This window comes from Lampris incognitus, chromosome 4 (genome assembly GCF_029633865.1).
Source record: "Lampris incognitus isolate fLamInc1 chromosome 4, fLamInc1.hap2, whole genome shotgun sequence".
Taxonomy (NCBI): Eukaryota; Metazoa; Chordata; class Actinopteri; order Lampriformes; family Lampridae; genus Lampris; species Lampris incognitus.
The window spans coordinates 34,991,206-35,017,461 of record NC_079214.1 but is presented as its reverse complement, the minus strand read 5'-3'; the positions used below and the strand labels follow the sequence as shown (position 1 = coordinate 35,017,461).

The window sequence follows — 26,256 nt, the reverse complement described above, 5'->3', positions numbered from 1 at the left end:
AATATACACACAAAAGAGTGTGACGGGTTAATTTGAAAGGGGATGCTATGCCACTCCTTAAAAAAATTGATCAAAAACATTTCTTTTTGAGAGGGGGATCCGACAGGGAGATTTTCTCAATCCCTTGCTCTTTGCTATAAATATTGAACCTCTGGCAGCATTAATGAGACAAAATTATAGTATTAAGGGTATTAAAGATGAAGGTCAAACAGAACATGAACCTGCTCAACTGAAACAAGAGTCTTTAGAAATACCTGATTACTACCATGAGAACGAATTTAAATCCTCTGTTGACCTCCAAAAAATGAAGAGTGACTTTTCCCTTCGTCATATTATTGTTCGCAGCCTGCTAAAAAACTATGATACTTCATGCAGTTGCTTGGCCAATCTCGACTTCTCTTTTAATGTAATAGGATTAAGTGAAACTTGGTTGACTAAAGACAATGCTGATTTGTATGACTTTAACAACTGTATGCATATATAGTGTATATATACTGCTCAAAAAAATAAAGGGAACACCTAAAAACACAATATAGACCTCGATGAATGAAATATTTCAGCTGAAAATCTTTATTTATTAGACAGAGGAATGTGTTTAGAGCAAAATAACCTAAGAATGATCAATGGAAATCAAAATCATTAGCCCATTAAGGTCTGGATTCAGAATCATACTCAAAATCAAAGTGGAAAATGAGAACATAGGCTGATCCAACTTCTGTGGAAATTCTTCAAGACGATTCAAAATGAGGCTCAGTAGTGTGTGTGGCATCCACGTGCCTGTATGCACTCCCTACAACGTCTGGGCATGCTCCTGATGAGACGACGGATGGTCTCCTGAGGGATCTCCTCCCAGACCTGGATCAGGGCATCGGTCAACTCCTGGACAGTCTGTGGTGCGACATCGTGTTGGCGGATGGTACGAGACATGATGTCCCAGAGGTGCTCGATTGGATTCAGGTCTGCGGAACGTGCAGGCCAGTCCATAGCATCAATGCCCTCGACATACAGGAACTGCTGACACACTCTGGCCACATGAGGACGAGCATTGTCATGCATGAGCAGGAACCCAGGGCCCACTGCACCAGCATATGGTCTGACAATGGGTCTGAGGATCTCATCCCGGTACCTAATGGCAGTCATGGTACCTCTGGCTAGCACGTAGAGGTCTGTGCGGCCCTCCAAGGATATGCCTCCCCAGACCATCACTGACCCACCGCCCAACCGGTCATGCTGGAGGATGTTGCAGGCAGCAGAACGTTCTCCACAGCGTCTCCAGACTCTCTCACGTCTGTCACATGTGTTCAGTGTGAACCTGCTCTCATCTGTGAAGAGCACAGGGCGCCAATGGCGAATCTGCCAACCAAGATGTTCTCTGGCAAAAGTCAATCGGGCTGCACGGTGTTGGGCTGTGAGCACAGGCCCCAATTGTGGACGTCGGGCCCTCATACCATCCTCATGCATTCTGTTTCTCACTGTTTGAGCAGAAACCTGCACATTAGTGGCCTGTTGAAGGTCGTTTTGTAGGGCTCCGGCAGTGCTCCTCCTGTTCCTCCTTGCACAAAGGACCAGATAGCGGTCCTGCTGCGGGGTTGTTGTCCTCCTGCGGCCCCCTCCACGTCTCCTGGTGTACTGGCCTGTCTCCTGGTACCTCCTCCATGCTCTGGACACTGTGCTGGGAGACACATCAAATCTTCTTGCCACAGCACGCATTGATGTGCCATCCTGGATGAGCTGCACTACCTGAGCAACTTCTGTAGGTTGCAGATACCGCCTCATGCCACCTCTAGTGGTGAGGGCACTAGCAAAATGAAAAACTAACCAAAGATCGGCCAGAAAAGATGAGGACAGGCAAATGGTCTGTGGCCACCACCTGCAAATCCATTCCTGTTATAGGGGTTGTCTTGCAAATTGTCTAATTTCCACCTGGTGGAAATTAAGACAATTTACCAACAGGTGAAATTGATTCACAAATCAGTGTTGCTTCCTAACTGGACAGGTTGATATCTCAAAAGTGTGATTGACTTGGAGCTACATTGCATTGCTTATGTGTTCCCTTTATTTTTTTGAGCAGTGTATATATATATATATATATATATATATACACTACCGTTCAAAAGTTTGGGATCACCCAAACAATTTTGTGTTTTCCATGAAAAGTCACACTTATTCACCACCATATGTTGTGAAATGAATAGAAAATAGAGTCAAGACATTGACAAGGTTAGAAATAATGATTTGTATTTGAAATAAGATTTTTTTTACATCAAACTTTGCTTTCGTCAAAGAATCCTCCATTTGCAGCAATTACAGCATTGCAGACCTTTGGCATTCTAGCTGTTAATTTGTTGAGGTAATCTGGAGAAATTGCACCCCACGCTTCCAGAAGCAGCTCCCACAAGTTGGATTGGTTGGATGGGCACTTCTTTGAGCAGATTGAGTTTCTGGAGCATCACATTTGTGGGGTCAATTAAACGCTCAAAATGGCCAGAAAAAGAGAACTTTCATCTGAAACTCGACAGTCTATTCTTGTTCTTAGAAATGAAGGCTATTCCATGCGAGAAATTGCTAAGAAATTGAAGATTTCCTACACCGGTGTGTACTACTCCCTTCAGAGGACAGCACAAACAGGCTCTAACCAGAGTAGAAAAAGAAGTGGGAGGCCGCGTTGCACAACTGAGCAAGAAGATAAGTACATTAGAGTCTCTAGTTTGAGAAACAGACGCCTCACAGGTCCCCAACTGGCATCTTCATTAAATAGTACCTGTTAGAGCCTGTTTGTGCTGTCCTCTGAAGGGAGTAGTACACACCGGTGTAGGAAATCTTCAATTTCTTAGCAATTTCTCGCATGGAATAGCCTTCATTTCTAAGAACAAGAATAGACTGTCGAGTTTCAGATGAAAGTTCTCTTTTTCTGGCCATTTTGAGCGTTTAATTGACCCCACAAATGTGATGCTCCAGAAACTCAATCTGCTCAAAGAAGTGCCCATCCAACCAATCCAACTTGTGGGAGCTGCTTCTGGAAGCGTGGGGTGCAATTTCTCCAGATTACCTCAACAAATTAACAGCTAGAATGCCAAAGGTCTGCAATGCTGTAATTGCTGCAAATGGAGGATTCTTTGACGAAAGCAAAGTTTGATGTAAAAAAAATCTTATTTCAAATACAAATCATTATTTCTAACCTTGTCAATGTCTTGACTCTATTTTCTATTCATTTCACAACATATGGTGGTGAATAAGTGTGACTTTTCATGGAAAACACGAAATTGTTTGGGTGATCCCAAACTTTTGAACGGTAGTGTATATATATAGCTTTTTTCGGAAACCGTCAATGGTGTTGTGAGTGCTTGACAAATGAGGAGCGGACTATCAACAAATATATATACACACACATATACTTAGCATACTTAGCACAAAAAGTAAGGAAATTTGTGTTTGGTAGCTTATTTCTTTGTTGTAACAATGCTTCTTGGCAATCAATCTTATACCGTTGGAAAGCCTGTTTATTTCCCTTTTAAATGGTGCCACATTTGTAAGGAACATGCATTTGTGGGATGAGCAGCAGAGCTGAGTATGTGGGTTGCGCCCATGAAAAATTTGCCAAATCTTCTCTGCCAATGCCAAACAGCTTATTTTGCTGTTGCTGTTGAATCTTGTTTTGAGCTTCTGTTACCCCAGGTGCTGACAATCAGATGCCTGATATAAGATTTATTGCCAAGAAGCATTGTTACAGCAAAGAAATAATCTACCAAACACAAATTTCCTTACTTTTTGTGCTAAATTTATATATTAGATTAGATTAGATTGTTTTATTAGCCACACGACCAAGGCCGCTGGAATTTGTTTTTTATATATATATATACATATATATGTAGAGCGTTTTTTCCGAAACTGTCAATGGTGTTATAAGTGCTCAACTAATGAGAAGCGGAATATCAACACAGAAACAGGAAAAAAAACTGCAATGTATTAAAACTTTTTTTTCCTGTACCTGTGTTGATATATATAATATATATCGCCGGATCGAATCCCTGTGTTACTACGGCTTGGTCGGGCGTCCCTATAGACACAATTAGCCGTGTCTGCGGGTGGGAAGCCAGATGTGGGTATGTGTCCTGGTCACTGCACTAGCGCCTCCTCTGGTCGGTTGGGGCGCCTGTTCAGGGGGTAGGGGGAACTGGGGGGCGCAGTGTGATCCTCCCATGCGCTACGTCCCCCTGGCAAAACTCCTCACTGTCAGGTGAAAAGAAGCGGCTGGCTACTCCAAATGTATCGGAGGAGGCATGTGATAGTCTGCAGCCCTCCCCGGATTGGCAGAGGGGGTGGAGCAGTAACTGGGACAGCTCAGAAGAGTAGGGTAATTGGCCGGATACAACTGAGGGGAAAAAAGGGGGGGGGATAACCCTCTTAACCCTAGCCTGGTCTAAAAAGAAAGATATGATATTGAAAAGTATTTTACCCTTTCTGCTGAGGCTGTAATTATTGAAAACCAACCAGACCATTATTGCATGTATCTATAGACCACCTAGCTCTAGTTTGTCTGTATTCAGTACTAGCCTAGCAAATGTTCTTGATATTATTTCTAAGGAAAAAAAAATTATTCAATTGGTGATTACAATATCAATATTGTAAACTATAAGACTAATAAGGACTTTATTGACACAATGTTCTCTCATTATTTTCATCCTATGATTACACTACCAACCAAAGATCTCTGCCACCCTGATAGACAATATATTTACAAATGTGTTGGGTATGGGCATGAAATCAGGAGTTCCGTGTATGGATATTGCTGACCATTGCCCGATCTTTTTAATATTATTCAAGGAACATGATAAGCCTACATTTACACTATATCCCAAATATAAGAGAACCTTCAATGAAGCAAATATAGCGACGTTCGGATTAATGGTCAGCAAGTATCCATAGACAGATATCCTTCAGTCTGTAGATCCACAAAAGGCCTTTACTTTGTTTTCAGAATGTATCTCCCAGGCCTATGATCTGTGCTTTCCCCTTGTACTGGTGTCTCCCAAACCTCATCATAAACTGACCAAACTGTGTATAACTTAAAACACAACCTCCCAGCCCATGTCTTTTTTAGATACCTACAGCTGAGAAATTACTTACATAATTATATAATAATTACATAAAGAATGGGACAAACGATCTACTTCACCATCCAACATAGAAAATGTCTTTATATTAAGAGACTATTAAAAAGATTATATAGCACATATACACTCACTGGCCACTTTATTAGGTACACCTTGCTAGTACCGGGTTGGACCCCCTTTTGCCTTGAGAACTGCCTTAATCCTTCGTGGCATAGATTCAACAAGGTACTGGAAACATTCCTCAGAGAGTTTGGTCCATATTGACATGATAGCATCACGCAGTTGCTGCAGATTTGTCGGCTGCACATCCATGATGTGAATCTCCCGATCCACCACATCCCAAAGGTGCTCTATTGGATTGAGATCTGGCGACTGTGGAGGCCATTTGAGTACAGTGACCTCATTGTCATGTTCAAGAAACCAGTCTGAGATGATTCGAGCTTTATGACATGGCACGTTATCCTGCTGGAAGTAGCCATCAGAAGATGGGAACACTGTGGTCATAAAGGGATGGACATGGTCAGCAACAATACTCAGGTAGGCTGTGGCGTTGAAAAGATGCTCAATTGGTACTAAGGGGCCCAAAGTGTGCCAAGAAAATATCCCCCACACCATTACACCACCACCACCAGCCTGAACCGTTGATACAAGGCAGGATGGCTCCATGCTTTCATGTTGTTGACGCCAAATTCTGACCCTACCATCCGAATGTCGCAGCAGAAATCGAGACTCATCAGACCAGGCAACGTTTTTCCAATCTTCTATTGTCCAATTTTGGTGAGCCTGTGCGAACTGTAGCCTCAGTTTCCTGTTCTTAGCTGACAGGAGTGGCACCCGGTGTGGTCTTCTGCTGCTGTAGCCCATCTGCCTCAAGGTTCGACGTGTTGTGCGTTCAGAGATGCTCTTCTGCATACCTCGGTTGTAATGAGTGGTTATTTGAGTTACTGTTGCCTTTCTATCAGCTCGAACCAGTCTGGCCATTCTCCTCTGACCTCTGGCATCAACAAGGCATTTTCGCCCACAGAACTGCCGCTCACTGGATATTTTCTCTTTTTTGGACCATTCTCTGTAAACCCTAGAGATGGTTGTGCGTGAAAATCCCAGTAGATCAGCAGTTTCTGAAATACTCAGACCAGCCCGTCTGGCACCAACAACCATGCCACGTTCAAAGTCACTTAAATCACCTTTCTTCCCCATTCTGATGCTCGGTTTGAACTGCAGCAGATCGTCTTGACCATGTCTACATGCCTAAATGCATTGAGTTGCTGCCATGTGATTGGCTGATTAGAAATTTGCGTTAACGAGCAGTTGTACAGGTGTGCCTAATAAAGTGGCCGGTGAGTGTATAAGATATTACTAAAAGAACTAATGAATAACAGTTTGGATATCAAGGAAAAATGGGAATTGGAGATGAATGTCATAATTTCAGATAAAAACTGGGAATTATCATGCAGAGAGGGACATAAAATAACAACTAGCCCTATTTGGAAGGAATTTGAATGGAAAGTTAATATGAGATTTTTCAGGGCTCCTCGTCACATCAAAATCTGGTGGCACCTCGGATCAGTGCTGGAGGGGCTGTGGCCTGGTACCACAGACCCTGAGACCACACTTTGGGACTGTCCAAAATTATAGGCAAAACATAAAAAATGAAATTTAAGTGTTTAGACATAGAACTGCCCTTAGAAACATCTTGCTTCATATTAGGAATATTACCAGAAGATGTAGCAGACAACAATCAGACATGACTACAGAGAGTTTTTCTTCTAATTGCTAAGAAGATGATCACAGTCTCCTGGCTGAGGCCGCAGCCCCCAACGGTAACACAATGGAGGGAGAAGGTTAAGAATTTTTACTACATGGAAAACATAACCACAAGGTAACAGCTAAAAACAGATGTATTGTTGACTAAATGGTCCCTAATTATTTAATATTTTTTCAATTAATGGGATAGATGATTGGAGATAGTGAAACAATTCTTGTGGATTTCTTTTCATTTAAATGTGAACACTATGTGTTTTTTTTCTTTTATAATGTATATTTATCTGTTTTCGCTATGTTCATGGACAAATGTCACTATTCATTCCCTCTTTTTGAGAATGGGAACTATCGATGGACATTGAGAGGATGCCGAAATCCATAGACTGTCCCCTAGGACATTTATGCCTGTGTTGTGTCTCTTGCACTTGATAAAAGGAAATAAAAAAGTTAAAAACAAAACATGTCTTCTGTACAGTTACCATCCTGCATTTCCTTTCTCTTTTGATGAAGGGCCCTATCTGAGATCAGTAAATGTCCAATATTTAAATTCTATCCATATGTTTTGTCACGTTGGAAATTGGCAGTAACCAACTTTTGTTGCACGTATGTTCTTCCAACTCAGTTAACATCATGAGGATGGAGAAAGATGTGCATCTGCCAATAACTGGAGTGCTGTTTTTCGACATTTTTTGGAAGTTTTTGAAGATTCAGAAGAAACCTGAGTGTCTGAATGCATTATTTTTATTATGCATGGCTGGAGATAATATGGTGATTGTACAGTGTAAAGCCCCATGCCCTCCAGCCCACCAGCCCCAAGTGGTTCCCAACATTTCCAATCATCCTCCTTGTAAAATATCTACAAATTGACCATGAACAACTAAATCACAGTAGAGGACATTAGCAAAACTATGCAAGACTCAACATAATGCAAAGACAGGGATGGCAGATTCCATTGCTACTGCATACTTGTCTAACTATGATTCATATGCAAAAATATTGAATCAAAATCAAGTCAATTTTATTTGTATAGGCCAATATCACAAATTACAAATTTGCCTGATTGGGCTTATTAGTAAGGTTGGTGCTCTCTGTATATTGTTTTCTGGTAATATTCCTAATATTCGCTCTACTACTTTTAACTATTTTACAATTACCTTTTTCTCTTTATGTTTTCTTAAATTTAGGGTGATATCTAACTGTCACAGTGAGTAATGCGTCAAGTCAAGTTCAAGCAATGAATCACAATTTCACAGATAAGTCCTTTCATGTATAAATGCCCTCATGGAAAATAGATTTCCTACAACACGGATAAAGTCAACATTGGAATAATGGTGAAGGGATTTGGAACTCCTACCCACCGTAAGTTCTTTGCTCTCCAGGTCGATCCCTCCAGCAATGCTGAAGCCAAGCCCAGCCCCATCCTCTTTGTGGAGAATCACCACATGGATGTCCCTCAGTTGCTATAGAAAAGAGGTGATAGACGGAAGTGCCTTAATGGTTGCATTTTTTTTTCTTGAAGTTTCAACGGGAATAGTCGTGTATTTGATTTGACTGAGGTGTTCCTATTGTGAACATCTGAAAAGAGTTTTTGAGAATGTGTGCACTTGTATGACATATACTGGTGTTTTAAAAGAGTGATCCTCAGCGTAGGAATCATCTGCATTAACAGAGAATCCCACTATGATGGCGTAATAAACATCAGATGTTGAGCACATTATGGCAACCAGATGTTTTGACTTTTGAGTTGCAAGAGAGTTCCATGGCCAGCCAGGAGATGCAATCAGCTCCATCTTGCCTTCAGGCCTCACACACACACACACACACATTCGCTCTCGTGCTGTCTGCAAAAATTTCCTCACTCTTATATAGCTGAACAAGAACACACACAGACACACACAACAAAACAGTGCCAGACCAGCAAGTCAACCAACATCCTTCCATCCTTCCAACTTATCATTAAAAGCCAGCTGGCAGAGCTTTTTAGTATTCTTCTTTATCTCTGTTTTCAGGAAGTCCAGATTATGCCCTCTAGTCACCAGATAGCTGACTTACACCCACACAATTGAAAGCAAGCAGTTGATCGAGTTCATAGATTTGACAAAAATGCACCATGATGCCATCCCTTCTGTGTGGAAAGCCTGAGATCTCAGATCATGTTGCTCACAAACAGCTGTGATCCAACCTAACAGTGCATAGACAGATGAAGCAATTTCACTCTCACCCCTATATCACAAGACTAAATAGCCAAATAGTCTAAACAAGGGAGACACAACTAGATCTGGCCCAAGCTTTTATGTTTAGCCTGTCCTGACAAGGAAAACCCATAAAGGAAGATAAAACCCTACAAGTAAATGCTATGAACATTCCCCCTTAATGACTCAAATAGGGCCATGGACATTGTAGTGGCAAGGCAAAGAGTATGGTAACGTTGAAATGCCTGCAAGGAAGGACTTTGGATGGTGGGCTTAAACAAGTAGACAATGGAATACTACATCATTGATTGAAAGATAATGTGGCAGAGTGATAGCTTAATGGGGTAACATAGTATGACTACCAGTGAGAGGATGAAAATGTTCCTGATTTGACTTGTGCTAAAAGCTTCATTAAACACAAAGGGTTAAGTAGCACTGGTTTGTCTGGGACTCCAGTCAGGTGATGTAAGGCCCAGTTTTGGACTGTGCTCAGACTGCCAAAGCCTAGGAGGAGAATCGAGGTGGAGATGGGATCCAAGACATGAATGAAAGAGAAGGGCTAAGTTGTCCTTACTAGCAGAAACAGCAAAAGGTCAGTTTTCTTTTTTTTTGGGTGATATAGTGCAGAAAACGATGTTAACACTCAATTTCCATATGTGTCCACCTGTTTGAATTTTTGTGCACTTGTGTGTTGGCGTGCACGACTTTGTGTGTCTTAGTACCTTTAGCAGCAGAGTAATTTGCTTCCACCTTTAATGGACATGACTTCTGAGACATAGCTTGGCATGAGTCACATACTGTAGTGCTGCTAATGGGTTTAAAACCCTATATGCTCGAGGGAGTGTGATGTGCTATCTTTGAATTTCCCCTCAAGCACTCTCATAGAACAAGAGCTTGCTGTGATAATTTTAGCGATTCAGTTTTGAGCAAGCCTCTGCAGTCACCCAGTTTTTCCTGGGGACTGTCAGAAGATGATTTTGGTGTGTAGATTAGCAGTGTGTACCATACCTGTTTGAAAAAGAATAGCATTTATACTTGGTTCTTTGTTTTTGTTATCCAATTTGTTACAAAATGATTGGAAAGTTAAGTCAAAATGCTTGTTCTTTGACATGAAAAATCTATTCCCTTTAAATCTTAGTGATTTTAAACACCACTAAAACCCAAAATTCATTACTCTGACCAAAATGGCCAAACACAAGGTTTGAATTTATCACATAAGTACTGGTAGGGAAAATCATAGGGAGAAAAAAATCTCTCTGGATGAATTACCTTCAGGGTCTCCTCATCCAGAGAGTTGACTTCCTGGATCATCCTCTGTGTTTCATGTGAGGGGATAGCTGAGATGACAGACTGTGCGCAAGCAGAAGTTAGTGTTGCGTCCTCAAATGACCCCCCCTCCCCTCGCTCAATGGTACATTCCCTCAGTTTGGCCAAGCTGTATCAAAAAAGGAGAAAACACATGAACATCACATGACCTGTTGGACACCTATTCGATATACAACCTCACATTTTACATGTATGTTGTTTTGCATATTTCTAACAAAGTTAGGAAGAGCGCACATTCATGCTGTATGACCTGGGTTTGATTATTGAAGCTTGCAAACTGTTTCTCTATGTTGAACACAGACGGTGACTCAACAGGAAGTGAAGAAAACTCTCATCTTGCCCCCACTTCCGTTAAAAATCTGATGCAGAGATGCAATTCTGTGTTTTCAAAGGATTTTGCATTGTACTTTGTATTTTCTCCTACTGTTCTTGATGTTCTTTGTGAAAGTTTTGTGTTGTGTTTCACTACCACCTTTGCTTTCTGTTGTAGTTTTACCTGTCTCCCCATAGTAATGGATCAAATCATATCTGCCTGAACTGCATCTGTAGCCATGTTTCCATTTAAATGTTACAGGAATTTAAAGCAAAATGTTGAATAGTTGAGAAAATCCCACTGTGAATCGTGTCTTTTTTTCCCTTCGGCTAATGTGACAAGACTATGTCACAAAAAGCATTCAAACAAAAAACTGAAAAGGGTGGATAATAACTTGCTTTATCCATCAGCATGTATCCCATTATATTGTGACACTTCAACTTTTCCACCTAATGTGAGCATAAAAACTCGTCAGTATTTTGGATATTTTTTAGTATTTTAATGATTCTATACAGCTTTAACTGTTCGCAACTACAAAATTTGCATCTAAAAATAGCTCGATGGAAGCAAGTGACAGTTTTACCTAACAGAGAATCCCTTGTCAGTACTATCGAGTCCAGAGGACTGGGTGGAGTTGGATTCAACATCATGAGGTCCACAGGTTTCTGAGGAAGACCAAGGATTACTTTGATGGTCAGGAGAGGGAGTCATGGGCAGGGGTTGCATCAAACGCATCAAAGCTTGGGACACCTAGAGAAGAGAAAAAAAATGGAATAGAACAAAATACTTTACACATATTGGGTCCTCAGAGATTGTTGATCTGTCATATCAGCTGCCTCTGAGTGACCCCACTAAACTGGAAATGACTAGGAACTTTCTCTCCTGTATCTTCCCTACTCCTTCCAACTTTTACTATAAAAAAGAGTTTGAAAGACTATTTACAGCATCATTGAGACATGCAGAAGTTAAATGTTAGTTTTCTCACACTGAAGCAATACCTGGTTGCTGAAGGCTAGGATTCTGCCCAGGGTCTGTTCTTCCAGGCCTCTGAGAGAGGAACCATCTGGACATGGAGAAGCACTCAGGGGCAGACTGCGTGTTCTCAGGCTCGGCTGTTTTTCTTGGCTCAGCTCGCCATTCTCGTCAGCTTGAGGATTGTCTTCTCTGTCACTTCTGGATCTCATGCGGGTCTGAACAGGGTTGAAGGCAATGACTTGCTCTGTGGATCCACTGACAGAGACCACCTCTGGGTACGCCTCTTGGATCGCTGCCTCCTGGCTCGATGGTGTGGTGTCCATATCATCTTTAACTAAGACCATTTGGGAGTTACTTATCTCTGATCCTGGATCTGTGTTGGTTTTCTCAGATGATGGGGGAGCAGTGGAGGACAGAGGGGGAGGAGGGTTTGCATTAGAGGATTTATCCATGACCAGGAGGCTAGTTTCAGCAGGGGATGAAGGGGCTGAAGTTGAAGGAGAACAGGTTGTGTAACCTTTCTCTTCAGTGGAGAGAGGAATGGTTTTGTTGACCTCTTTGGCAATTTCATTTTCACTAGTCCCATAATCTCCCACAGCATGATGTCTTCTAGGAGGGTCCTTCTCCATCAGAGGGAGGGAGGTAGAGGGGGCTAGCGGCCTCCTGTTCTCCCCCTTCTCTGGATCCCCAGGATTGGAAAAGGTCTCAAATGAGTGAATTTTCTGCTTGAATGACAAGTTGGCTGCAGAGGAGGGGGATCTGAGGCTTGATCCAAAGGTTCTTTGGGGTCCCGGCTTGGCTCTGTGATCCACATCTTTAGCTAGTTCCCTCTTTTCCCGCTCATTACGAATATCTCTCAAGCTTTGGCGGATCCATGAGGGTTTAGGTGCCACCGGGGGTCCTTTCTTCACTTCTGGTTGGTTCTCTGATTTGGGATCGGGGGGCAGATCAGAGGCAGGTACTGAAGTGGAGCATGTGGCTGTACCGCTGAGGTCATATGTATACCCTATGTCAGTCATGGTGCCAGCGTCGTTTCCGTTGATTGAGTGCGGGATGCGTTGTGTGTTCAGAGATTGTGAGCTGTTGACAGTGTGCTGATGTGGCAGTTCTCCGGGGGAGCTGTCTGAAAGGCGAATCCAGGGATCATGCAGGTGTTCCTGTGTATGCTGCTTGACACACGCCTGCCTCCTCAGGGCTCCTTTCTTACCAAGGGAGCAGAACCGGGGCACCGAGTCACCTGTCCATACAGCAGAGAGCAGAGATAAAACAGAACCTCATGGAGGAGAGTTCACAGATTTTCAAGATCTCTAATATTTCATCAAATAAAATAAATGTTTTTCAGGGTTGACACAACAACCACAGTCAAATAAAATCTGTGTAACTTATTGGAATTTTACTTTATTGAAATGTACTTGGTGACTCTTTAGAATCCTCCGCTGAACAGTAAACTAAACTTTGCTGTTGATGTTTGCTGTCACGTTATGGACCACAACACTGGGGCTTAGACAGCAAATTCAGATCCCTTTTATGTGATAATTAAAAAAAATAATGAATCAAATGCCTTTGGATTTGGGTGTGAGGTCAACAATGTGATAATAATACCATCTTTCTCCTACCTTTGTGTAATCTGTCCTCCGTACAAGATGACTGTGTTGGGCAGTCGGCAGAGAGAACAGTAACGTGTCTGTGAGGGAGAACTTCTCTATTTCTCTCTGTGTGCTCTCTGTCTTGTTCTCCTTCCTGGTACACAACACAGGAAGTGTAGAGCATGAGCGCTCCTCTCACAACAACCACAAAAAAGGTGCAGTGATGTGCCATGTTTCCACTAAAACTCACACCGACATGCATCAAGGCAGCAGCTTGCAGACAATCTAATCAAGTCACTAAAAGCCAACAGCCATAGCTGTATTCCCATAGCCAATAGTTTAGAGTCTCATAGCAACAAGAGCGTAATGCATGGGGGCACAACAGGAGCACTTTGGATACTTGCATGTACACACACACATACACACGTACACACACATACATGCAAAAGCATTCACGATAAGTAATGTGAAAAAAGATGGTTTGCATCCTCTGCATTTCTCTGTAATTGACCTGACATCTTCAGTTTTTTCTGAAGAAAAAAAAATGAAAAAGGCAAAAACTACAGCCATCATGCCTTCACCAGCAAAAGACTTGAAGCAAATACACTTCACATACATTTCTAAAGAATAACCTCAGGATCTTTAAGGCCTTGTATACGCTGCTGAAAAACTAGAAGGAGAGCAGTTGTATTAGGTGCTACATGGTAACTACAATGAGAGAAGCAGAGTGCTGATTAGATGCAGTCATTCTGTCAGCCATGATGCTTGGATGGTTGTGGTTTACACAAAGCGTAACAGGAATTCAGAGTATAATAAGGGAAGACATAAATAAATCTCTATTAGATATCTAGACAAGAGATCTGAATTGCAGCTAGCAACCTCTTTGATACTACTACCCTTTACTTAGAATGATCATTTATAATTAATAACATAAAATCAATCACTTTCTAAATTTGATAGAAAGAATTCCTCCTTTGCTCTAAAATGTCTGCTTCATGAATGCGCTTAATTCTAAAGGCTTCAGTACGGTTTGTTGAAAAACAGTCATGTATAAAAACTGTTAAAATTAAGTTTTCACATACCAGAAATGTGGCTTGGTGAGTTTCTCACTGAGATATATGACGTGAAATTATTTGGTGTATTTAAAAAAAAAATTCTATGTATATAAAATAAGTGCGAGTAGCTCCTACATAATAGTGGCTATAGTACAAATTATGAAAACTTAAAAAATGATTTCTTTTTTTTTTGTTCCGTACCTGGCAGCCATTGTATGGGAGACCCAATCCTCCTTCTCTGACAGGGGATCCTCTGCTCGAGCCGCTGGAGTCTCCAGCATAGCCTTCCTCACTGGTCACATCATGGGATCGGCAGTATCTCTGTGGAGGGAAGCAAATCCTGGACTTGGACTACACACACAGACAGACAGACACACACACACACAAACACACACACACACACACACACACACACACACACACACACACACACACACACACACACACACACACACACACACACACACACACACACACGGCCCCAGCAGCAGCATGAAGGTATATGTCATGAAACAAAGGAAAATGTGTTGTCTTTTCACATACTGAGTGTATGTTTTTTGTGTACACATTTGGCAGTCTGTTCACACATACACAGGATATATATCAATCCCTGTGCCATAATCAAGACTAAGCACTTACACAGAAGCCCTGTTGACAGACAGACAGAAAGCCAATCCATTAACCCATGTCCAGACAAAATGTACTAACCTATCAGTGGATACCATAGAGGACATCAAGCTATGCTGTCATGAATTTATTGACCAATGGAAAGTCTCCTGGTGAGGAAGTTGTGCACCGGATAAACCCGATAGCACTATAATGTTCAAATGTAGTTCAATTACCTTGTTTGCCCTGAAAGCCAAATCCAAAGCCTGCTGACTGGAAAGGCTGGCAGTGGCAGAATTGTAGGGGACGTTGTAGTCATCTTCAGGATACACTGGCACTGACATTCTGTTGTCAGGCCATGGCTCAGTCCTGGACTAGGGGAAATAGGAATAACATGGACACACATCACTTTGTCTTATCACCACAGCTATTGACATGTAAAACAAAAAATAATATAGCCCAGGACCCAGTGTTCACTCACTCCATCTTCACTTTACACATCTCCTCTTCAGCCACAAATCAAGGACCCCATGGTCAATATGACCTGCCTCAGCATAAGTATGGTTCTCTATGCTATAGGAGATCGCCACTCATGACTGCTGGCTGTTTTGACTGTTGCTTATGTGAATGTATGGGCTTAATAATGTGAGTGTATCCATGTTGATTGTTTATGCATTTCTGAGCATTTGCTTATGTGAATGCTATGGTGTATATCAAATAGTTATATGTGTGGGCATCTGTGTACACTTGTGTCTGCTCTGTATTTGCGTACTGTATTTTGATACTGCTTACTGACATGTACTGAGATCAGCAAAAAGCCATATTGCACTTGCTGTGAAAAATAATTTCCTCTCTGCAAACATTAAGCTAGCTCTCTATCTGCATGTGCACATGAATCATGAAACCATATGCTCAATCTCTCTCTCTCTCTCACTCTCTCTCTCTCGCTCTCACTCTCTCACACACAGACCTTCATATTCTTTTTTCTTTTTCTTTTTGGCCATTTCCACCTTTATTGGGTAGTGATATAGTACAGAGTGAGACAGGGGAGAGAGGGGATGACATCCAGCAAAGGGCCTGAGTCAGATTCAAACCCAGGCCACTGCGGTAAGGACCCAGCCTTATGTGGTACATGCTGTACCAGGTCAGCCACCGGGGCGCCCCCCCCCCTCCTTCATATTCTTAAATCCCATGTGTTCAATTGGTAACCATGAGAAACCATGGGTGGTTACCGTGGGTGGGTCCAGGCTATGGACGCGGGCCGGGGGATTATGGTGTGTGTTCTGCAGGTTCTTGATGGCAATAGCTGAGCCCAGGTTGACAGTGGGTCCGAAGCAGCGGTTTGGGTGCTGGTTGTGTGAGGTGTCACTGCATGAGCGGGTCATGGTCCTCTGGGATCGCCGTGCCATCAGCTGACCGAAGCTCCCTTCCACACAGCGTTCACATTTCTGTCTGCTATGAGAGCAGGACTCTAGCCTACGCAGACCTGGGAGTGAGGGTGAAAGTGAAAGAGACAAAGATGCAGAGATGGAGAGGTTCAGAGAAGCCAAAGATATCAGCTTTTTTTTTTCTCCCTAAGTTTTTCTAATGCTGCATGGAGTCCCAGTATTGACTATGTTTAAGGGATGTTTGGATTGGAGTGAAAATATTTCTCATCCTGAAATTGAACCAAATGATTTTGCTGTTTAAGCAGCTGTTTAAACTTCTTTTTTTTCCCCTCTTTTTCTGTACCTGGCCAATTACCCTGCTCTCTGAGCAATCCCGGTCCCTGCTCCACCTGCTCTGCCGATCCGAGGAGGGTTACAGACTACCACATGCTTCCTCTAATGCATGTGGAGTCGCCAGCCACTTGTTTTCACCTGACAGTGAGGAGTTTCACCAGGAAGACGTAGCACGTGGGAGGATCATGCTATTCCCCCCAGTTCCCCCTTCCCCCTGAACAGGCGCCCCGACCGACCAGAGGAGGTGCTGGTGCAGCGACCAGGACACATACTTACATTTGGCTTCCCACCTGCAGGGACACCCGACCAAGCCGGAGGTAACACAGGGATTCGAACTGGCGATCACCATGTTGGTAGGTAACGGAATAGACCGCTATGCTCCCTGGACACCCCTTAAACTTCATTTTAGTTATTGTTCCATTATTACAGATAGACAAAGAATCTTTTACCATCAATACTCCACTGGCTCCTGTCTCTCCTCAGTCTGCTGTTTTCCACTGCCTGAGCTATGGCATCATTTAGCTGCTGCTCTGACACCTGGATGGATACAAAGCACAGATAAGGAGAATGAGGTCATTAATAGCTTTATTAGAAAGACCAGTCTCATGAGTTGATGATATTAATATTTCTTGGGATTTGGTCTGGTCCCCCTTTCATTAAGAGTATCTTCAAGTTGATGGATGGTCCAAATACAGCTTTGCAGGCTGGATAGCACAGGCTACATAGTGAAACAAAGCCTGGGAGAATTGTACACAACAATGGTGGCAGTGATGAAGGGTAGAGCCACAGTAATTATGTTGAGGAAGACGGATCACAGAGCAATAAGTCACATGACACAGGCACAGTGTACTACATGCTAGTTTATGTTGGCTCAGGTGTGTTGTGTATGGAAATAATCCCACATTGTAGGAATTATTATTATTATGTCTCTGCTGCCATTGCTGTTTTGTTTTGTTTTTGTTTTTTTTCAATTCCCCCGTTCCACATTTGAACTAAGTAGTCCAATTTGATCAGTGTCCAAAGCTGTGATTAGACCATCCACTTCTTGGATGGATCAGCCAATTTTGAATTTACTCTCAGTGAGAGGTAGGTTGCACCATTTCTCAAACTCAAAGGACGGATGTGACTGACTCATGAGATTGGTCTGGTTTGCCAGGTTAGAACATTACCATACATGAGTGAAAGTCCACCCCTATGGCTGTACATAAGGAGTAAAGCCCGTGAACAACAGGGCAATTTATGTACTAGCTACTCTGACTTGGGGAACTGTCTCAGGCTGAACTGCATGGGAAAATCTTCAACAGACAGATTTCTGACTTCGACTGTCACAAATTCCATAACTGCTTCATCATCCTAACACATATACACAGCCACACAATTAAATGTGCACATCCATCACAATGGTAAAGAGTAACGCTAGTGTGTGTGTGTGTGTGTGTATGTGTGTGTGCGTGCGTGCACACACATGCACGTACGTGCGTGCTAAAGCAAGCTAAAGGTGGGAAGTCACATACTTTGGGGTCGGGGTGTCGACTGATGATGATCTGAATTGGGCCTGGGTTGCACTGGCTCAGAACTGTGTAGACATCGTTCAGCGCCATGTTGTAAACCACCGTGTCATTAATCTCCATGATCTCATCCCCGCACCTGGAAAGAGAATGAGAGTGGAAAAAGGGGAAAAGCAGGAGGGGAGCAAATGAGAGTATATGAGTCACAAGTTTTGTAAAAAAAATAAAAATAAAATAAAAGCTGAGAACGGATGCGCATTTACGGATGCGTATTTACGGATGCGCATTTACATCTGTGTTCATAAAACAAGTCTTAATAGTACATATGAATTACAAAATGGTTGAATCAGAATTATTTTGCTCATGTGCATTTTTTCCAAAGTCATAATTTAGACATTTATTATGAGGGCTAACCCTAAAAAAGATGAGCTTATGAGGAACATTCAATGATCTGTACATGGTTTCTATACTGTGATGTATTCTACAAGACATTGTTGGTTTTAATAGGACAGGGTCAGCTGCATAGGAGAATATTCTATAATTCATACAAGTCATTTGAAACAAAAAATGTCAAAAGGTCAAATGCAACACAAGAGGCAACATACAATATAAAATGAGTATTTGTAGGTGTGCGGTTACACAGCTGCAGGAAGGCATAATGATAACTTTTATTTATATTGCACTTTTCTAAAACAGTGTTACAAAATGCTTTATATAATACCAGTGCAGTGACAAAGGAGCGGTTAAAAAAATGTGACCACAGTGAAATAGCAGTAACTGGCAATCTATTCTGGGCCTCCAGTGAGCTTTAAGTTCACCTCTATAATGAAATGGTTTGCAAACAACCCCTTAACAACTCATTTGAGAGTATGAGTAGGAGTAAGGGTACATGTTTCATCCTTACCTGAGTCTGCTGTCCATGTGTGCAACAGAGCCAGGTGAGAGGGTGTGAATGTAGATGCCAGGGCAGCCATCCCCAGAGGGCACACAACAGAGTCCGATACCTAGTCCAACACCAGCCTCTGGAAAACCAAATGTACTCTGGATCAGATCTCATATTCTATCTCAAATCATCTAAAATAGCTTTATTCACTGTTTACATTCATTGCAGTTATCTATAGCCAATATTTATATCCATTGCTGATAGACTGATTACATCTTATATTTACATTTTGTAATTTACTAGACATTGTTATCCAAAATAACATGCAAACAAGTCAACAATATCAGTATATGTGAATGTTCTATTGAAGTAAGTCATACTATACAATGTGATATACTACACACTTTTTTGTCTCATTCAAGTTCAGGTTCAAGTTTGCACACACAAATGGTTTAACTTGGTGGAAGGACAGGACACATGCATACACAACAGAGCCTCTAACTTCAAACAGTTTCATGCAACATTTTGTAGAAATGCATTGGACACCAGGACATTTCATACCTTTATTGAATTAAAGGAAAATTTCACTATTGGTTTTGTGTATGTGCAATCAGTACTGATAAGTATTGTAGTCGATTGACTAAGTGAAGTCCTCGCTGTGTACTATATTGATGGACAAATCTGTGTTCTCCTGCTCAGAGGCTTTCCCACAGGTACCAGAATGCATTGCGTGTAAGCCTCTGTAGACGCTGCATTGACTGCTTCAGTCCGTTGCTGTGATACGTCAATGTCACCACCATATTGGACCGGGCAAGACTGGCCTGTAAACAAATACCTGTAAATGGGGAAGCTGCAGTTTGTCTGGATAAAAAGCACTATGACGTTTACATTTATCAATCAATTTCAGTGAGTCATTTTCATATTCAAGGGTTTATGATTTATTTGGAGTACAAAAAAAACCGTTTTGTCTCTAGTTACTTCGATAGTTTGTTTATAATTGCTGCTAGACCCTCAAGAGGACTGTGTATCAACATTAGGCTTACACGAACTGAATTACTTACTACTTCCGGCTGCTCCCGTTAGGGGTCACCACAATGGATCATCCATTTCCATCTCTTCCTGTCCTCTGCATCTTTATCTGTCATGCCAACCACCTGCATGTCCTCCCTCACCACATCCATAAACCTCGTCTTTGGCCTTCCTCTTTTCCTCTTCCCTGGCAGCTCTATCTTCAGCATCCTTCCCCCAATACACCCAGCATCTCTCCTCCACACATGTCCAAACCATCTCAATCTTGCCTCTCTTGCTTTCTCTCCAAAACGTCCAACCTGACCTGTCCCTCAAACATACTCATTCCTAATCCTGTCCCATCTTCATCACTCCCAGCGGAAATCTTAGCATCTTCAAGTCTGCCACCTTCAGCTCCACTTCCTGTCATCAGTGCCACCGTCTCCAAACCATATAACAAAGCTGGTCTCACTACCATCTTGTAAACTTCCCCTTAACTCTTGCTGGTACCCTTCTGTCGCAAATCACTCCTGGCACGCTTCTCCACCCACTCCACCCTGGCTGGACTCTCTTCTTCGCCTCTCTTCCGCACTCCTCGTTACTTTGAACAGTTGACCCCAAGTATTTAAACTCATTCATCTTGGTCACCTCAACTCCTAGCATCCTCAGCATTCCACTGTCCTTCCTCTCATTCACTCATATGTATTCCGTCTTGCTCCTGCTGACTTTAATTCCTCTTCTCTCCAGTGCATGCTGTTATTAATGTTCCATTTTTCACTGCCGAGTTGAGGGACTCAGTCATTTGAGACAATAACAACGTGCTGTCACTGGCTGTCATTTGTTGATATTAAAACTGTTACACTACAAGGATTTTTTCACTGATCGGTCTCTGTGGTAGTGGGCTGTGGTTTAGCCTCGACTGCAAAGGGAGAGAGGCAGTGTGGCTTGCGGGAGAGCAGACAATAGGGAGGCTGATTAGCAATCAGCCTCACGTAGCCTCAGGTGTGTCAAACTAACAACCTGTCCTTTATATACCACAGTGAAACTGGGTCTGGGACTGACACTGGCAAAGGCACTGCGAACACAACCCTGAAAGAGACGAAGAGAGGAACCCAAGAAAACTCTGAAAGAAGAGAGCGAGTGAACAGCATCAGTGTTACAGAATTTTCCTATTTCCCGACAGAATCTGACTCCCCTTGGTGTGAATGGGTTACAGTTAGGGTTGGGGGGGGGGAGGGTTATGGTTAAGGGGTTAGGGGGGTAAGCCTAACCTAACCTAGCTTCATGCCAAGGGGAATCAGATTCTTGGGGAGGTCAGAAAATTCTATAACAGCGGTACCAGAGCACACTAGCCTGTGCAGAATGACCGAAAGACTCTATTAAATAAAAAGACTGTGTTATTGCCAGTGTCCATACTCCCTTCGAACTCCTCCCATGGCATGAGTGTTGCCACAGTCTCAATTGAATCTTGCTACCTCTGTATGACCAACCTCAGCAAATGAGCAGACCGTGAGAAGATATTACTATAAAATGAGTCCAAATGCTTGTCTCCAGGTTGGATTCACCGCGAAATCTGACGAAACCATCAACAGCACACAGATGGGATAAATAGCCTCAATCAGAGATGTGTTACGATGTATCTGGCAAATACACATTTTTCTAAAACACCACTCTCACTCAGTTCTTTAAAAACAAATGCACCACCTACCAGATTTTTTCACTGATTATTTATCGGTATTTCCATCAATGGTTCATCTGTTAACAGTTTTAGATTTCTCAGTTTACACATCACAGACACCCTCACATGGTCTCTCAACACCAACTGCATCCTCAAGAAGGCACAGCAGAGATTTTATTTTCTGATGCGTCTCAAGATGAACTTCTATCACAGTACCATGGAGAGTGTCTTGACAGGCTGTATCACAGTGTGGTTTGGCAACCTGACTGCTCAGGACTGCAGACTGCTTCAAAGGACTGTAAAGACAGCAGCAAAAATCACTGGCATGGAACTACCACAACTTCATAATATTTATACTGCTCGCTGCAAACGGAAAGCCCAAAACATCATTAAGGACACCAGCCACCCCGCTCATGTTCTGTCCTTGCTCCTTACATCTAAAAACGTTACCAGAGCATCAAATCACACACCGCCCATCTCAGTAATAGTTTCTTTCCACAGGCGGTCAGGTTACCGAACAGCTGACACACCCATATGCACCTTACATTGTTGTGTTATCGTGTACTTTTCTATATTGTGTATATAATGTGTAAATTTACTGTGTGCGTAGTCTGATTTTTTGGGGGGGATGGTGTGTCCTTGTGTTCTTTGTCCTTGTGTCCCTTGTGTTAAGACAGAGAGAGCCAGAGTATAAGAATTTCTTTGTATTCTAATGCATATGACAAAGTTGAACTTGAACTTGTATTTTGTTAATGTGCTATTGGCTTTAATTGAGCACACCTGTGCTGTAAATACTGTTGAAGTACAGGTGGATTCTTAGTTACTCCTGCTGTTTGATTTTACCGAGTATCCCTGGCAGAGGTGGGGGTCAGGTACTTTTACATATCTGTGCCCAGGGGTCTGTTGTCTCATTTTCTGTCTATGTTCCACAGTATCTGAACAGCATTTCTTCTGAACCACGAAGTAAAGTGTAAAGAGTAGAGTCTACACTGTCACCTCAGACCTACCTTTATGCAAAGTAATCTCCATCATGATGCGGTCCCTTGGTTTGGCTGGTTGACCTGAGACACTCAGTGCGTTGTTACTGATGTTGGTCAGGTAGTTGTAGTCTCCCATGTCAGTGCTGATCCTCGCTATACCGGTGCTGGAGCTTAGGGACCGTGACCGACACAGCTGTGCTACCTGGGCCTGGCCACAGAGGGCGCCGACTCGCAGGCTGGTCCGCACCACCAGGGTCAACAAACCCTTTTTGATTTGCTTACACAGAGCAAGACAGAAATCCAGAGACTTGGTATTATCCTACATGATGCAGTGGGTTGTGTGAAAAATTTTCCCCATGAATACATAAGGTGAACGCATTGCCTTTCTGAATGAAGGTGGGGATAGCATACTTGTCCTGTGGGGACCCAACAAAAACAGGCCTATTCTGCTCTAAAATGGCCACTAGATTTACTTTTTTCTATTTGTGTTCTTCTTCTAAGAACCATGGCAAAGCATTGAGGCTGCGACAGAATATCTATTTGCATGGACGGATCATAGCATGGTATGATGTGTGATGCAAAAGTCTTACTTTGAATCTCTGCAGGGCATCCTCATGAGTGAGACCATGAAGAGACTCTCCATTCAGTTCCAGTATCTCATCCCCTGTATGGATCCAAACATGGATATCTAAGAAAACATCTGCACAGAGCCTGCTCTGATACACAAACACCGTTTCCTAGAGGTCAGAAAATGTACATGGTAGACAGTAATGAATCCGGTTTTATTATAAGAACATTATGAACATCACAATCAGAATTTGTTTTATCATTTGGTAAGTTTACACTTTCAAGGAGTTAGCCTTTATGGCCATGTGGTAGTGGGGTGTGAAATTGCCTCGCCTACAAGCGGAAAGAGGCGGGTGTGGTTTAGCCTTGCCTGCAAGTGGAGAAAGGAGGGGCGTGGGTCCCGGGACAGCAGACGCGATAGCACTTTAGTGATCGGCCTCAGGTGTACTTAATTAACGTACCATGCTTTCTGCAGTGAGGCTGGGTCCTCGGCTGTCACGCTGACACAATTAAAGGAGCGAACATGGGCGAAAGACGACGAAACGTGACAGAGAAGGCCCGTGGAGTATGCAAGTAAGGACATTGAATACTGTAAATAAAGAAACACTGTGTTATCACTAATCCGTGTCCATCCTCCATCTCTGCCCCTTCCACTGGCAACAGTCTTGCGCCACAGTGGTGGCCCATACGGGTGTAAGAGATGGAATAAAATACTCTGCTAGGGCAAGCCCTCCGCCGAATTGCTGACCTCCAGGAGACCCAGGCTCAGATGCAGCACCAGCAGACGCAAGGCCTCCAGGAGCTGGCCGCTTGGCAGGCAGAAGATCGGGCTCTCCTAAGGGAGCTGCTGTGCTCCCCTTGAGTTATCTGCAAGGGTGATCTGGCCACTTCGTCTCATTAGCCTCATATCATACTTCCCAAGATTACATCTGCCGATGACCCCGAGGCATTCTTGGACCTCTTAGATAGCACAACATTGGCATGTGGGTGGCCGGAGGAGGAATGGGATGTGTGAGTACTCCGCTTGCCCATCGGCAAAGCCTGGGCTGCCGCATAGAGCCTGTCGGTGACCTCCCAAAGGGAAAACTGAGTCATACAGCAAGCTGTCCTGGACAGGGCGGGACTCATGCCAGATGGACATCGGCGCCGGTCAGGATGTTAAACCTGGCCGATGTCAGCCACCCCTTCATCCTGGTGCAGATGCTCCTCAATGCAGCGAGACAGTGCTTACAACCAGGCACCCAGGACATCAACGACATCATCCATCAAGTGGCACTGGAGCCATTCGTTACGTCTTCCCCCTGCAATGGCCGACTGGGTCCAGTGCCACAGTACTAAGGACCTGGCCAGGGCCATTGCCCTGGCGGAGGACCACCTCACCTTTCCCGCTCGGGACCAACATAGCGAGCCGGTAGTTCTCCCCATTCCAGCTCTGAATAGGAGATTACACACACATGCACCCACACATCCACACAGCAGAACATACCCCCCACACCTCATCCCTACTGTAACCCCCCTCTTCACTATTCCACAGAGCCCAGCTTCAGCCTCTGCCCTCCCAACCCACAGGGGGCTCCTCGAACATCAGGCCAGGATTTTTGGCAGTACAGGAAGCCGGGCCACTGGTGGCAGGAGTGTCCATCAATGGAATTGGTCCGGGTTCTTGGCACGTCAGCCCCCTCACATACTCCAGATGGGAAAAAAAAGCATACTGTATGCAAGGGGGTATACTTTATCAGGCTTTGGTGGACATAGGCTGCATGCAGACGCTGATCCACCAAAGCCTGGTTCAGCCCGGGGCACTGGCAGGGGCATTGTGGGTGGAAATTTGGTGTGTGCATGGACATATTCACAAGTATCTGGTGATGGCCATCGAAATAAGATATCGGGGGGGGGGGGGGGGGCCAAACGTCCAGGCCATGGTCAGTTTCCACCCCTTTTATTAGGCTCAGATTGGCCAGGGTTTGATAAAATGGTTGAGACCACAGGGCAGCAAGAGCGACAGCCAGGGCGGTGCGAGTAGTGCGTGGTACTAAATGGTGATACGAACTCATCCGAGTCAGGCAAGGGGAAGTCAACCATGGCTCCGGTCATCTGCCCAATGGAGGACTTCCCCATCGAGCACACTTGGGATAACATACTGCACTTTGACCTTAACCGTGTGATGACCATGGACGGTCAACAGGTCCACCCAAACACCGTACTCACTCCACCATATTTTGCACTTTATTAGAGACTGGATATATCGAGTGAGTCGCGATACTCAAACTGGGCAGGCAGCCATGCAACTGGTACCAACAGGCCACTGGGAACTGATCTTCCAGGCAGCCCATCACAACCCCATGGCAGGTCACCTCAGTTACGATAAAACGACCGAATATTGGCTCAATTTTACTGGCCGGGCATTCACGACGACGTTTGGCCGTGGTGTGCGATTTGCTGGGAATGCCAGTTGGTAAACTAACTGCCCCCCCAAAAGCGCCATTGCGCCCTTAACGATTAATTGAGGTCTCATTTCAGTGTATTGGCATGGACCTTATCGAGCCATTAGATCTCCATGCATGGGGATAACATTTTCTGTTAGTTAGTGGATTACACAACATGCTATACCAAAACTGTGCCATTGCATAACAACTCGGCTAAGAGTGTTGCGCAGGCATTTTCATGTAATTTCCCACGTCGGAATCCCAAAAGAGATTTTAACTGACCATGGCACATCGTTTATATCACGCACACTATGCAAACGTTTCAAGTTAATTGATCCGCCCGAGTGTGTATCATCCCCAAACAGATGGGCCCGTGGAGAGCTTTAATAAAACAAACATGATTCATAAGTTTGTGCATGGGGGTAGGTGCAATTGGGATAAATGACTGGATCCGCTGTTTACAATTCAGTAGGTGCCCCAGGCCTCCGAGGTCTCCCCTCACACCCCACACCCTAGTGAGTTGCTGTTTGGCAGAACACCGAGGGGTGTGTTGGGAT

At 43.5% G+C, this 26,256-nt stretch overlaps 1 protein-coding gene across 1 annotated transcript in view; it reads right to left on the bottom strand.

Moving 5' to 3' along the window:
- il16 (interleukin 16) overlaps positions 1 to 26,256 on the bottom strand; it is a 51,514-nt gene that overhangs the window by 4,398 nt on the left and 20,860 nt on the right. Inside the window, exons 11-23 of the mRNA XM_056278724.1 lie at positions 23,297 to 23,370; positions 22,734 to 22,983; positions 19,062 to 19,179; positions 18,164 to 18,296; positions 17,099 to 17,186; positions 16,161 to 16,414; positions 15,165 to 15,302; positions 14,524 to 14,673; positions 13,298 to 13,421; positions 11,705 to 12,918; positions 11,290 to 11,456; positions 10,337 to 10,502; positions 8,234 to 8,335 (exon numbers count right to left, since the gene is read on the bottom strand). Coding sequence (XP_056134699.1) covers positions 8,234 to 8,335; positions 10,337 to 10,502; positions 11,290 to 11,456; positions 11,705 to 12,918; positions 13,298 to 13,421; positions 14,524 to 14,673; positions 15,165 to 15,302; positions 16,161 to 16,414; positions 17,099 to 17,186; positions 18,164 to 18,296; positions 19,062 to 19,179; positions 22,734 to 22,983; positions 23,297 to 23,370 — 2,978 coding nt within the window. The remainder of the gene's footprint in view (positions 1 to 8,233; positions 8,336 to 10,336; positions 10,503 to 11,289; positions 11,457 to 11,704; positions 12,919 to 13,297; positions 13,422 to 14,523; positions 14,674 to 15,164; positions 15,303 to 16,160; positions 16,415 to 17,098; positions 17,187 to 18,163; positions 18,297 to 19,061; positions 19,180 to 22,733; positions 22,984 to 23,296; positions 23,371 to 26,256) is intronic.